Source organism: Manduca sexta, unplaced genomic scaffold (assembly GCF_014839805.1).
Source record: "Manduca sexta isolate Smith_Timp_Sample1 unplaced genomic scaffold, JHU_Msex_v1.0 HiC_scaffold_3586, whole genome shotgun sequence".
NCBI lineage: Eukaryota > Metazoa > Arthropoda > Insecta > Lepidoptera > Sphingidae > Manduca > Manduca sexta.
Window position 1 is genome coordinate 1 of NW_023594670.1, and position 12,876 is coordinate 12,876.

The 12,876-nt window shown below is 33.4% G+C and overlaps 2 protein-coding genes and 1 long non-coding RNA gene across 3 annotated transcripts; 2 read left to right on the forward strand and 1 right to left on the reverse strand.

Moving 5' to 3' along the window:
• The first annotated feature begins 2,193 nt into the window (after positions 1-2,193).
• On the forward strand, positions 2,194-4,285 carry LOC119193095 (transmembrane protein 11 homolog, mitochondrial-like). The gene is given in 4 exon segments (XM_037446759.1): positions 2,194-2,231; positions 2,376-2,452; positions 2,455-2,595; positions 2,959-4,285. Coding segments are annotated over 4 exon segments (522 nt in total). The 5' UTR covers positions 2,194-2,208; the 3' UTR covers positions 3,240-4,285.
• LOC115448170 (dehydrogenase/reductase SDR family protein 7-like) lies at positions 4,286-9,300 on the reverse strand. The gene is given in 7 exon segments (XM_037446760.1): positions 4,286-6,961; positions 7,224-7,239; positions 7,242-7,471; positions 7,670-7,895; positions 8,678-8,711; positions 8,713-8,857; positions 8,936-9,300. Coding segments are annotated over 7 exon segments (975 nt in total). The 5' UTR covers positions 9,072-9,300; the 3' UTR covers positions 4,286-6,773.
• Positions 9,301-11,294: 1,994 nt separating this feature from the next.
• On the forward strand, positions 11,295-12,747 carry LOC119193096. The gene is made up of 3 exons (XR_005113840.1): positions 11,295-11,398; positions 11,754-11,863; positions 12,607-12,747. It is a non-coding gene; the product is annotated as an uncharacterized LOC119193096 (long non-coding RNA).
• Positions 12,748-12,876: the final 129 nt, after the last annotated feature.

A 12,876-nucleotide genomic window follows, 5' to 3' on the forward strand; every position in this document is an offset into this window, starting at 1 on the left:
TAGCTTTACTCATAGAAACTTAACCTAAGAATTGATATACGATGTGTATTATTCTTGTATACATTGTGCCAAATATTCAAGTAAGAAATATATTCTATAAGCAGAAAAATACATTTCTTACATGCACCCCAATCTACTATGTGGTTTTGATCGGGGAATTCCTGGTATAGCTGATGTGATTATTGTTTAAATGTTATGTTGGTTTTATACCTCTATCGTAATAAAAATACTATTAAAATGTTTTATCATTAAAAGCGTCTTATTATTCTAACCCACACCATGATTATTTTGTTGACAGTTTTAGTTAAAAATTCAATTATGTAAAGCGTAGTTTAATAAGTTACGAACTGTATCTGAAATATCGTTTTTATTTATCAATATTTTCAAAATCAACACTGTCACATTACTAGCATAAAAAAGGTGAAAACTTGTGACAACCTTGTAAATTTTGAATGAATGAGTATGCTTCTCTTTCTATCACCTTTTCCAAGCTATAAGGTAAAATAGAATCAATATAATTTTTAAAACTAAGTAGATAGCTATTTTAACAAGACTTCTATAACTTTAGTTATTGTTTTGAGGCAATGACGCACAAAATCTCAGAACAAGAACAAGCATAGAAGGAATCTAAATTACCCTCATATTCTTATCCTATTTTTTTCACATAGGCCAAAAACCGTTGAAAAGAACGAGACAAATATGTTGCTAAGGTCGGCTTGCGTACACTTTAAAATAATCAAATGGTTAGCTTTGGTCATCTTTATGATGCCGAATTAAAAGCAAAATAAAAATGTCAAATGTTCCAACTTGCCAATTTCAAAAACAATGTCACAAATGCGCCCACACAATTTAGTTACGTTATACTTCAGCGCGTGATTTTCAAAAGTGGCTACATGTTGTGTAATATTTTTGTTGTTAATTTTAATAAATACACAGTGCTGTGTAAAATATAGCCCTAGGAACAAGCAATGGCATGCGTTATTATGGGGTGTAAATCTCATTCTTCTCATAAAGAAAATGAAACTGAAATCATCAGCTTCCATCGGTGAGTAAACAAAAAACCTATATTTGCTTAAACCCTGTACATAAGTGCAAAAAGTGTTATTAATTATAATTTATTATGCCGTAGTCATATTATAATCTGCTGTTGGCCATTCGATCCAGTCATTATTAAGTATTTTTCATTTTTACCAATTTACGTAGTCGTGTTCAATAGTGTTGTGCTGCATATTCTGTCGATAACATAGATGTTAGTATATTGTAGTTTACTATTTTGCATAAATTGCCTTTTACTTTCAATATACGGTGGTGTAGTGGTAAAATCCATCTGGAAACCGTGCGCAAAGGCTGAGGTCGAGGAAACTATCTGATTTTCATAGTGTGTTTCATTGCAGATTCCCCACAGATAACGCTATGAGGCAAAAATGGATCGTTGCCATAGCTCGTCCCAATTGGCATTGAAAAAAACAGCACCGTGTTTGCTCTAAGCATTTCGACAAAGTTTTATGAACATTGAAATAATTTATCAAACATATGTGACATGAATGATACCGCTGTGTTTTAATTTTACTGTCCCATTTTAGTAGCTTCTGTCAAATCACACCTCTTGGATATCTTTTAATCCCTAAGAAAGTCAGAAAATAACAGAAGGCGTACTGGCTTTCTCCTAGACGAAATTCCGGCCGATTTCTTGTTTGTTACTTACAGCGGTTTCCATTCCTTCCTGAAATTTCAACATTTTCTTAATTTAATAATCTAAATGCTAAACCATTTTTGTGTGAATGACATTTCGGAAAGCATGGAAACTACTGTAAATAGCAAATGAAAATTGGACAAAATTTAGTTCGAAGAAAGCCGGTAGTTCTATAGTTTATTGTAATTTAACAGCTTCTTAACGAGTGTTTTATATACCCAGACTTCATTTGGTACTTGAATACCAAATCATGGTTTTGATACCTTTTTTAGCCTTTATCTAAAATAGCAAATAAATTCTAGTGGTTTGTAGTTGACTGACCGAAAAGTGTTTATTTTTAGCAGGTCTGTGAATTTACCATAGCCGATAGACAAACCATCTATCGATATCGATAAGATGTCAGAAGGGATCGCAACAATAAATTTCTTGCTGTCAAATGTCATAGTGCTACTGCTATGCTTGTCATTGTTCTGAGCCAGTGACAGTTTATAGTCTATATTTTGTCTATAGATAAGATGGCGGGTGATGAAAGTGACAGGTTTGTAATTTGTAAATATTACGAAATTTTTACAAATTAACTATTTCTTTACTATGCCTCGAAATGTCTCTATTTAAATCCGAATTTTGACATCCGTAGTGAATGTCGGAAAAGCGTAAATTACAATGACTAGTCTTGTTTTAGTGATCTAAAGCCATCCAGTGTCGCGATCATAAGAGAAGTGTACGATAGTGAAAATGCCCACATTAAGTTTGAAATGGAATTGAAAGAGCACTTGAGGCCGGTGTGAGCGTTATTGTGATAGAACCAGAGCCTCTCGGAGAAGAGACAGCTCGATGGATATATGTGGGGAACCTCTTGCATAAGGTTTCTGTTTATAGCGGACTTTGCGGTATTGCATCAGGTACGTCTTCAATATATTTGAAATACTAGTTTCCAATGCGCATATTATATGTAGGTACCGATCAAATTCTTTATATATATATATTTGTCTTGCTCATCCTTATTAGATATTTCAGGAGATAGATTTCAATCACATTTGTGTTTGAAATTTTAACTGTATAAATTAATTACATTACTGTGATTTAAGTATAATTAACATATAAGCAGTTGCAAAATATGTTAAGTGAAACTTCACATATGTGTCTAATAAAGTAATTCAGAATACATGACAATGGAATTTCAGTTAACACAAAATTAATGTCCTGGATCAGGTGCCAAGTTATGTTTAAAAATTATCACTATAAAATGCTTTCTTTTATTTCAGGTTTAATGTGGAGCTCATTGGTGTGTGCCCCATTTGGAATAGTGTCAATATTATGTTCTGGTTGTTATACACTATCATGGCAATGGGATCCTTGCTGCAAATACCAAGAAGAAAAGGACCGTCGACATTTATCAACACTGCCAATGCTGAGTAATCTCACATCTGCATCACCTGTTGTACTTGTACATACTGACAATAAAAAGAAAATTATATTACATAACACTATTTCCATAGCAGCTGCCACTGTTTGCTTATGGAGACTGTATAACACATTTAAATGAATATAAAAAATTGTTAGAACTAGACATACTATTTCCAACTGAATATTAGGTGGATTTATTAGCAGGGTTATTTGTGGGAGTTACCTTAACCTGTGAAGATAGTGAAAAATATCCTCTGAGAATCATCAGTATTTCAAACATATTAGAATTGACTTCAATAAGTCACGAATACTTTTCTGTCAAAAATAAATTATGAAGAAGCATCTCAGTTAAATATTATAATCTACTGCTCAGAGGGAAGATATAAATTAAATTTATTTGTACATGTAATATGACTCTCATGCTCAGATCTTGGGTGTATCCCCCCTGGTTGGACAGTGTTAAAGAAGGGATTGTCCACTGGCTAGAGTGTGGAATTGCACCTAATAAATGGCAATATGGAACATGATGTCACTGGGGAAATGCGGGTCTGATCTGGTACACTAGTATGAACCTCTGATATTCTAATAAATAACAAGGATTCTAGGTTTTACTATTAAACTAAGATATTCTGTATGTCAATTGTTCAAACATAAAAGACAGTACTAGCCCTTTAAGGACAAGCAGAGAAGCACTCAAATATAAATCAAATATTTCAAAATATATTCATACAAGTTTTTATTCCTCTGAAACAATAGATTTCAATTCCTTGCAACTGCAATATTTGTTTTATTCTTTATGTAGAAAACATACTTCCAGAAATCCTTAGGTGGAAGTGAAGTTTTTGTAAAATAAGTGATTTTCGAACAATTAAAGTAGCTGTCACATAAGACCCTCTTAAAATGCCACCCATAGAGAGATTCTTAATGCTTCTAATATATTGTTTTATATTAAAATTTTAAAGATGTAATAAAATAATTTGTTGTAGGTAGAAGGCAATGTATAAAATGTAATTATGTTATTGACAGTAGATTTAGAAGTGTACAAAAATTCTTATGTAAGAGCTTTTAGTGAAATTTGACTGTAATTTGTAGACAATTCTGTTACAGTGTTGTGCTAGCAGTGACATGAGTAATTTACGATTACAGCCACTGTTACTGCATAATAAAAGTAACCAAATGCATTGATTCTGGTTTATTCATTTATTGTCACAAATATTTACATAATTTCTTTCAATTATTAATATTCAGCCAATTAGTAGGTAAAATAAATTATTACAAATGGAAAGCATTATCTACAAACTAATACTTTGTCTTATAATATATTGGAATTTATATCTTAAGACTATCATACAATTATGCCGAATGATATGAATATGTTATATTTGCCATATTATAACCAGTGATTTATAGTATTTATTAACAAAAACACTAACAGTTCTATGTTATAATATATATACTCTGCCGTTAGAGATTGGTTAACATGTCGATAGCGGCATAACCGCGAGACCATAACTTTTCCACGAAGTAACATCCGACAAATTTTATCATACTGATTTAGTGCGAGTTACCACTTTCAGTCAATATTATGAAGTGAACAAAATTCTTCACAATATCATTCGTGACCAATAAAGCGAACGAGAACTTCGAAGCCAAAGGAGCGCGCATCGAATGGAATCGAACTTGACTTCGTCTCGAGTCTGCTTTACTCTCTGGTAAATTATCTCTGGATTATTATTATAATTCTTTACAAATAGACTACTACTACTCCTTTGGATCCCATATCAACGATTTTATAATATGAATATGGTTCGAATAAAAAAGTATTATGTAGCAATGTTGTATATATATACTATTTTTAACCTGTCTTATATTGGTCGGCCCGACAAAGCTCCACTTATACAAACACAACTTTTGGGTGAGCGCTTTAGGCGCTCGCACACCCTTGAAAAATGTACTGACAACACCCTATTACACAATGTCTACGCAACCCACCCCTAGCGAAGTACTCAATGACGAGTTCATGGAATTGCACAGGGACGCCTCCCCCGTGACCGCACCAAAGAAAACGACAATCTCCGAATACCTGCTGGTAATACAAAAACTAACTAGCAAAGTCATTACCACTATTAACGCCGGCCAAAGCGTCACATCTGAAAACAAAAAAACAACCATACAACTCGCCACTGGAATCGGCGCTATAACAAGATAAATCGCTGCCCTGAGTGACACCAAGATATGCTATAAATTAAGACATCAAGCATACAATCAGGGAAGATGTGGCTAAGTGTAAACTAGACACCGGCAATAGTGAAAAAACCTACGCCGCGGTCACCGCAATCCACTAACATCAAAGAAGACCTACACAGCGCCAAATAGACGCATACCAGTTAACAAGCCAGCGGTAATCGTCGCACCTCCCTCTCCCCTCGAGGCATTTGTGCGCTCGGTCTCCACACCGAGAGCACGCCCATGCACGGGAGGACATTTATTGCGGCACAGTTAAGTGCGTATACCTCATGGTTGCCAATTCACTTTGAGGCCTATACGGGCTCGCGAACAGTTCCTAGCCTTCTCCCTGCCATCCTAAGGGGTTTCCTTATCCTTTCCCCACACTTCCTTCCCAGCTTTCCCCGCCCAACTTTCCTCCAGGACCCTACAGTCAAGCCGAGGGAGTCCAGTATCCTATTCGCGGGTTTTCTCCGATGTGGACTACAAAGTCCTTTACCCATAAAAAAAAATTCGCTCCCATAAATACAGAAACCACCTCTCGCGAAGTGCCCACCAGTGTAAGGTAGGTCACTTTCCGTGGCACTGGCTACGTCCCCACTATATTAAAACCCGTGTCCAGAAACGAACTACGAATCGAATTGGTCATCCTAGAACAGCGTGCCCAAAGCTTAACCGTGCCAGCTAAGAAACTGAAGCCTTTTGTAATACTGAAGAGCATCACACAGGATACCAAGACAAACAAATTAATTGACAATATCTTTGGCTAAAATCCAATTAAGCGCTAATCTCAGGAACTATTAAGCTGATTTTGCTTTTTATTAATTGAAAGCAGATTACTCCCCGAGTGCTAACGGTTACTTTTCCCTAAAAACTCACGCGGGCGGAGCCGCAAATTTATACTATTAAATTATAAAGCTGAAGTTTGTTTAATGCGTTAATCTCTGGAACTACTGGTTCAAATTGAAAAATTCTCTAGTGTTGGATAGTCCATTTATCGAGGAAGGCTATAAGAAGCGAAGAATCAATGAAAAATGTTGCAAAAATAAGAAAAAAATATTCCTTTTCAGAGCTACAGTTGCGTGCGCTGCGTTAGCGATTAAAATTACGCAACTATAATGTATAACTTAATTGTTCCACTTAAAAAGTTCTAAAAGTATATTGTAGAATAAAGTCCCCCGCCACATCTGTCTGCCAGTCTGAACTCAAAAAACTCAAAACTACCCAATAGATGTTGATGAAATTTAGTACGGAGATTGTTTGAAAACCTGAGGATATAGGCAAATATATATTTGTGAAGATTTTAAAGTGCCTTTAATAAGGCTTTTATGTAATAACATAGCGTAATTTAGTGGTTATATCCCTTTTGTTATAGTGACATATCAGGTTACAGATCCCCATTTCTTATGATAGCAAAAGTGTTTAATAAATAATTTCTCCTTGTATTCTAAGTTCTATTTGCCCTCTTTGCCATAATTCTAAAGTATATTGCCGGCATGGTATGTCTCAAAAATATAGCAAATCGAGACATAAACTGGCTAACTATCAGCTCATTCTGTTTACTGACAATAGAGTCTAGTATTCTACTTGCAGTGTATTCTGGAGTAAATCCTGCATCAGTGCTTGGATCCATCACTGGAACAAAAGTGACACCATTTATTAGTTACAGTTAATCAATTAGAGTGGAATGAGTAATGAGCGATTCCAACATAAAAACCCACAAGTTCAATCCCCATTGAGACTCAATGGTCTATCAATATACAGCATTAGTGTCTTAAGTACTGGAAATCACCTTGTAATTTGTGATAATTTCTATAAAAATGTAGTACCCTTAATAAATTAAGCCTGCACTTGGATACACATGTAATACTTGATATAAAATAAATTTAACACAAACCTCCATGAGCTTCCCGCAGGATCCAGTAAATGCATTTAAAGATACAGCAGTCCTAACATATCCTGGACTGATCATTGTCACATTAATATTATGTTGGTGCATCTCAGCACGCAAGCAGTCACCAAATGCTTGCATGGCATGTTTACTAGCAGCATAAGCTGATCGATCCGGAATAGCAATAAGTCCTTGGACAGAGCTGATAAATGCAATATGACCAGACTTGTTTTTCACCATTTTAGGTAACACCGCTGGAAAAATTATAACCATATTTTAATAACTGACTCACAATACGCAGCAACTGTCTGTCAGACTATTGAGTTTTGAGAAGAGCTCTCATATAATAGAATTTTTATTTTTAAGATAAAATAAAATCATTTACATTGATAAAATACACAGAATTTAAATTATAACAAAGACAAGAGGTACTGCAAGTATAAAAATTTTACCTGATGTCAAAGCCACTGCCCCAAAATAGTTAATAGACATAATTTGCTTGTGAACTTCAGTTCTTTTTAGTGTGTGTAATATGGAACCCCTGTGTGACACACCACCATTATTAATAAGAATATGAATGTCACCACAGAGTTCATAGACCTTTTGCACAAAGGGCTCAATCTGGTCAAAGTCAGCAAGGTCTAATGGTAAAACAACTGGTTCAAGTGTTGGTTCAATCTGTAATCATATAAAGCAAATGCTATTGTCACTCATCATCACTTCAGTGAGTTCTGGGTTAGCGCACAATTATTATGCTCACCAAAATCTGTAACGGAACTGTATATAAATATTATATTGACACATTCTTAAAATATATATATATATATATATATATATATATATATATATATATATATATATATATATATATATATATATAAAAATTAATCTCAATTTGATCTTTTTAAAGTTTTCTTATGCATTGGAGAAAATTCTTACAGAAAGATAGATTACCTAAAATATCTGCAAAAGAAAAATGAAGTTTACAAATTGTAGTCTTTGTTCTGCAGGAAAAATTAAAACATAAAAAACCTTAATCAAAATATGAAAACTTGTTTTATTTCATTGTCTAATATCATCACATAAACATAAGAAATAATTAATTGAGAAAATTTAAAAATTTTAGAAATCTTAATGACTATTATAACTTGACATGTTTGTCAGGTTGCACATTTGATGAGATTCATGCAGGTTCAAAAATTTTATATCCTTTTTAGGGCAGGTTGTCTGTTGGAGCCACCAGTTACAAATAAATAGTAGTAAAATATTGTTTTCTATTGAACTAACAGGTTGGCTAATTATGGCTGGAGTGAAATTATTCATGAGTGGTTATAAGGCAATAATTACTGGGGATTACTGGGTAACGAGAGATAGACAGCAGGTGTGGAGACTAACTGCAACCTGCCAAGACATAATGGGCACACTAGATATTTTAATTAAACACCATAGTGTTCACTTACAATAGTCTTGGCTACAAGTTCTTGTTTTACTCTCCAATTCAGATATTCGCCGAGATGCAAGAACAACTTTGCTTCCCTGTTCGTAGAACGCGTGCGCCAGGGCCTCGCCTATTCCCGAGCTTGCACCAGTGATTTTACAAACAACCCGAAAAAAATTAAGTATAGTAATAAATAAATATACTATTTCAATAAATTTTACACAAAATATATATTGTTATAAAAAAATGGACACTTCAAATATATATTACCTATTTTTACTTACCTTTCCTTGCAAAGCAACCCGACGTTTCCGGCGAGATAAACAAGAACTTAACTTCCAGACCACGATTCCCACCGCTAACGGTAAACCAACATGTTTGAGATACTTGGTAAAAGCAACAAGATAATCGTTCATTTTGAAGAATTAGTCGTATTATTAGCCAATAAATGCACCGAGCAGTGTACGTTAATATGACAGTGAAGAAGAAACGATAGAATCCCTATCTAGATTCTATATGCAGGTATGAAAATATCGTGTAATTACTTAATTACATTGCAAACATTCAAAGTCCAGTTAGGCAATAATTTATTATTCCATTTATGACGAATAAACCATTGATCATTATCGTCAAAGAATACAGGGTGGACACTTAGAACATTTTGTGTGATGATGTACGAGTTAAAGTTTTCGAAGAATGATTAAAAATCTTAATACCGTTGAATAGAGTTTAGTTTTACTAGACAAAACTTTAAGTTAAATCTAGTACCAACATAGGTGACCTAAAAATCTTGGAAGTATGTTGCCTCGGAACAAGAACAAGCATAGAAGGAATCTAAATTACCTTTATATACTTATCCTATTTTTCTAATAGGTCAAAACCGTTGAAAAGAACGAGACAAATATTATGTTGCTAAGGTCGGCCTGCGTACACGTTACAACCATCAAATAATTACCTTTGGTCCTCTTTACGATGCCGAATTAAAAAGCAAATAAAATGTCAAATGTTCCAGCTTGCCAACCTCAGAACAACGTCACAAACGCGCCCACACAATTTAGTTACGTTATACTTCAGCGCGTGCGTTTCAAAATTGGCTACATGTTTTGTAATATTTTGTTTTAATTTAATAAATACACAGTGCTGTTTAAGTAAAATATAGCCTTACGAACAAGCAATGGCCTGCGTTATTGTGGGTGTAAATGTCATTCTTCTCGTAAAGAAAATGAAACAGAAATCATCAGCTTCCATCGGTGAATAAACAAAAACCTAATATATTTCCTTAAACCCTGTACATAAGTGATAATACAATAGATAATACAATATTGATGTGCTCTAACATTCTTTCAAAGATAAAACCGTAACTGATAAACGGGCGTCTGTTAAAATATCGATATCAATAATTTCTAAACAAATCCACCCATCAATAAGCTCGTGTGTACACAAACATAATGATTTTAATGTATATAAATCACGCCTAAAAGGGTCCAAAGCTTAACAAACCAGATCCACATATCATATTAATTGATAAAAACAAATCCAAAAAGTAAATATACAATGATATTTGCTAATTTTCGGTAAAAATAGTTACTAACCTATGAAAAGATATTTCGGGGTCTTTCTTGCGTGAATTCGATTTGCATCCTTTCACACAACACTGAGTCATTTTCGAAACTTAACAAATACACTAATAAACACACTGAACAATTGAGAATATGATTATATTACTTTAAATTCAATATTTATGAAGATTTGTTTACATCGTTTGACACTACATGTACTTGCTGCCTGGGCTGCAATAAATGGTGACTTCTGCCGCAAGGCGGTCTCAGTGTGTTGAAGTAAACGAAATATTGCCATATTCGAAGAAAGCAATTATTTTTGTCTTTTTGTTGCGTTCCAAATAAGCTTTGAGTAAAAGAGATAGACATATATATTTACAATTCTGCGTCGATTTCCCTAACATAAATATAACTTATTCATATAGCTAACTTTTGAAGCCTGTCCTCTTTATATTTAATCATTGAGTATATTACTTACGGTATGAAGAATATACGTCAATAAACGTCAGTATTATCTACTCTAAAAATATTTATCCCTAACTATAACAGCCGTCTTAAATTCCATATTCTATTTTATCCTAATTTCCCGGAAACCCCTAAGAATGGCAAAAAAATCCCTTGACCTTTACAATATTAGGCTATTTCGCCCGGAAACAAGGATAAAGCGCAGAGGATAACTGTTCTGAAACACAATTATAGTATAGGCCGAGCTTATACATTCGGAATGGCATTCTGAATTCAGATATGTTATTAATTATCTAAGAAATGAATCCTAGAGAGAATAGTTTACTTTAAAAAACGGTACTATAATTCAGATTGATTCTGCATTTTCCTCCGAACAAATTCACCGTGCCAAATTTTATGAAATACGAAACATCTGAATTCAGCTTACCATTCCGGATGTATAAGCCCAGCATATTCTGATAATCATATTCATATTACGTTTATTAAATTTACTTTATAATGTATAAATATTCTATGTTATAAAATATCTAAATACGCAGATTATTAAAATTTTGTTGTAATTAGTCTATGATTTGTGCTTTATAATATTTCTAGCGTCACTGGTGAACTTTTAAGTTAATTGGCAACACTGAGTCATAATTCCTTGATTATCTAAATGTTGGGATTATGTTTGATTTGTCCTGGAAAGATAAAATAATAATAGCTATCATAATGTTTCAGTGAGTATTTTCTGCAAATTATCACAGAATTTCATTGTCTGCATTCCCATCTACATTTCTTCTATATCGATGGGAGTGTCGTACATGCGCTGACCTTCGTTTTGATGCACAACTCACAACAAAGCATCAAATTGACGGCTGCCCCATTTTCACAACAATCTTTGGTTTTGTTATTAGTTAAATATTTGTGAAAAGCTTTTGGTATTATGAATCCTAGAATGTCAAACTGGGTTTTCAATTGTGCCAAGTGTTACGTGAGTGGAAAGTAAAATGATAATGGAATCGGCGACTACGCAAACAATTTTGTACGGTGTGTTTTGCAGTTCAGCGACACAGACTTTCTTTTGACTTCTAGGAGAGTATTACTGATCTTAAGAAAATAAAAAGTTCGTATCAAGATGAACGAGAGGGATATTCCAAGTGTTCCCATTACAACATTAGCAGGAGTAGCCAGCCTAACAGACCGTAAGTAGCTATCAACATTCTACTTGTGTGCGTATCGCCAGTAACGCTGCACAATACTTTAGACTTATGTTCAAAACAATTATATCACGCATATTATTACGTTTTGTTTGTACACATAGTTAAAATATTTATATGTGTATTGAAATTATAGATATATCTACTTATTTTTATATTATGTTTTATGTTTTTCATTATCTTATTATTCCTATAATTTTATTAGAAAAAACAAATATATTTATGAATATGTATATAATATGATTTCTCAATAATTTTAATGTCATATCATGGTGGAAATTAGTAGGTATCACATTTCAGTGTACATAAGATTTAGGTGAATAAAATAATAAGACAGTTGCTGTATTTTGGTGAATCATAAAATCATATAAAACTTCTTTAACTTGGGATTTATATTTTCTCATCAGTTTTGCAACAGTTGACTGGCAGAGGTTATGTTTTTGGCCTTATTGTATTTTGTTTCTTGGAAATTAAAATTATATTGTAACTGAAAATAACTTTTAAAGTCTTATTGAAAAATATAAAAATGAGAAATATAACTTAAATATTAGATGACAAGATTGAAGTCTGTATTATAAAACTATTTGATAAATTGTTAATCATGAATGCTGTTTGTCTTTAGTGTATAATTATATATAATTACCTTTAGAAATCATAATAGTTAAATTTACCTTAACTTCAACTTGGAGACTGTTCACTGATTAACCATAAGTATTGTTCTCTTTCAGTATTACCGGTGTTACCACTCCCAACACCATTACCATCAACACTTAACAACAAGTCACAGCTGTTTCATCCCTTTAGTGGCTGAGGAAGCAGCAAAGTTACTGGCAACTCGTGACAAGGATTTAGTCTCACAGCTGCTTGATTCTCTTGGCAAAACATCTGTCCTGAACATGTAAGAAATCATTGCATTGTTACATTACCTGGTTTATTTTTTCAGAGAACTGATTTTTGGTGTTATGTTTAGAGTTGAAGTCAAACCTGCATAAGAAAAA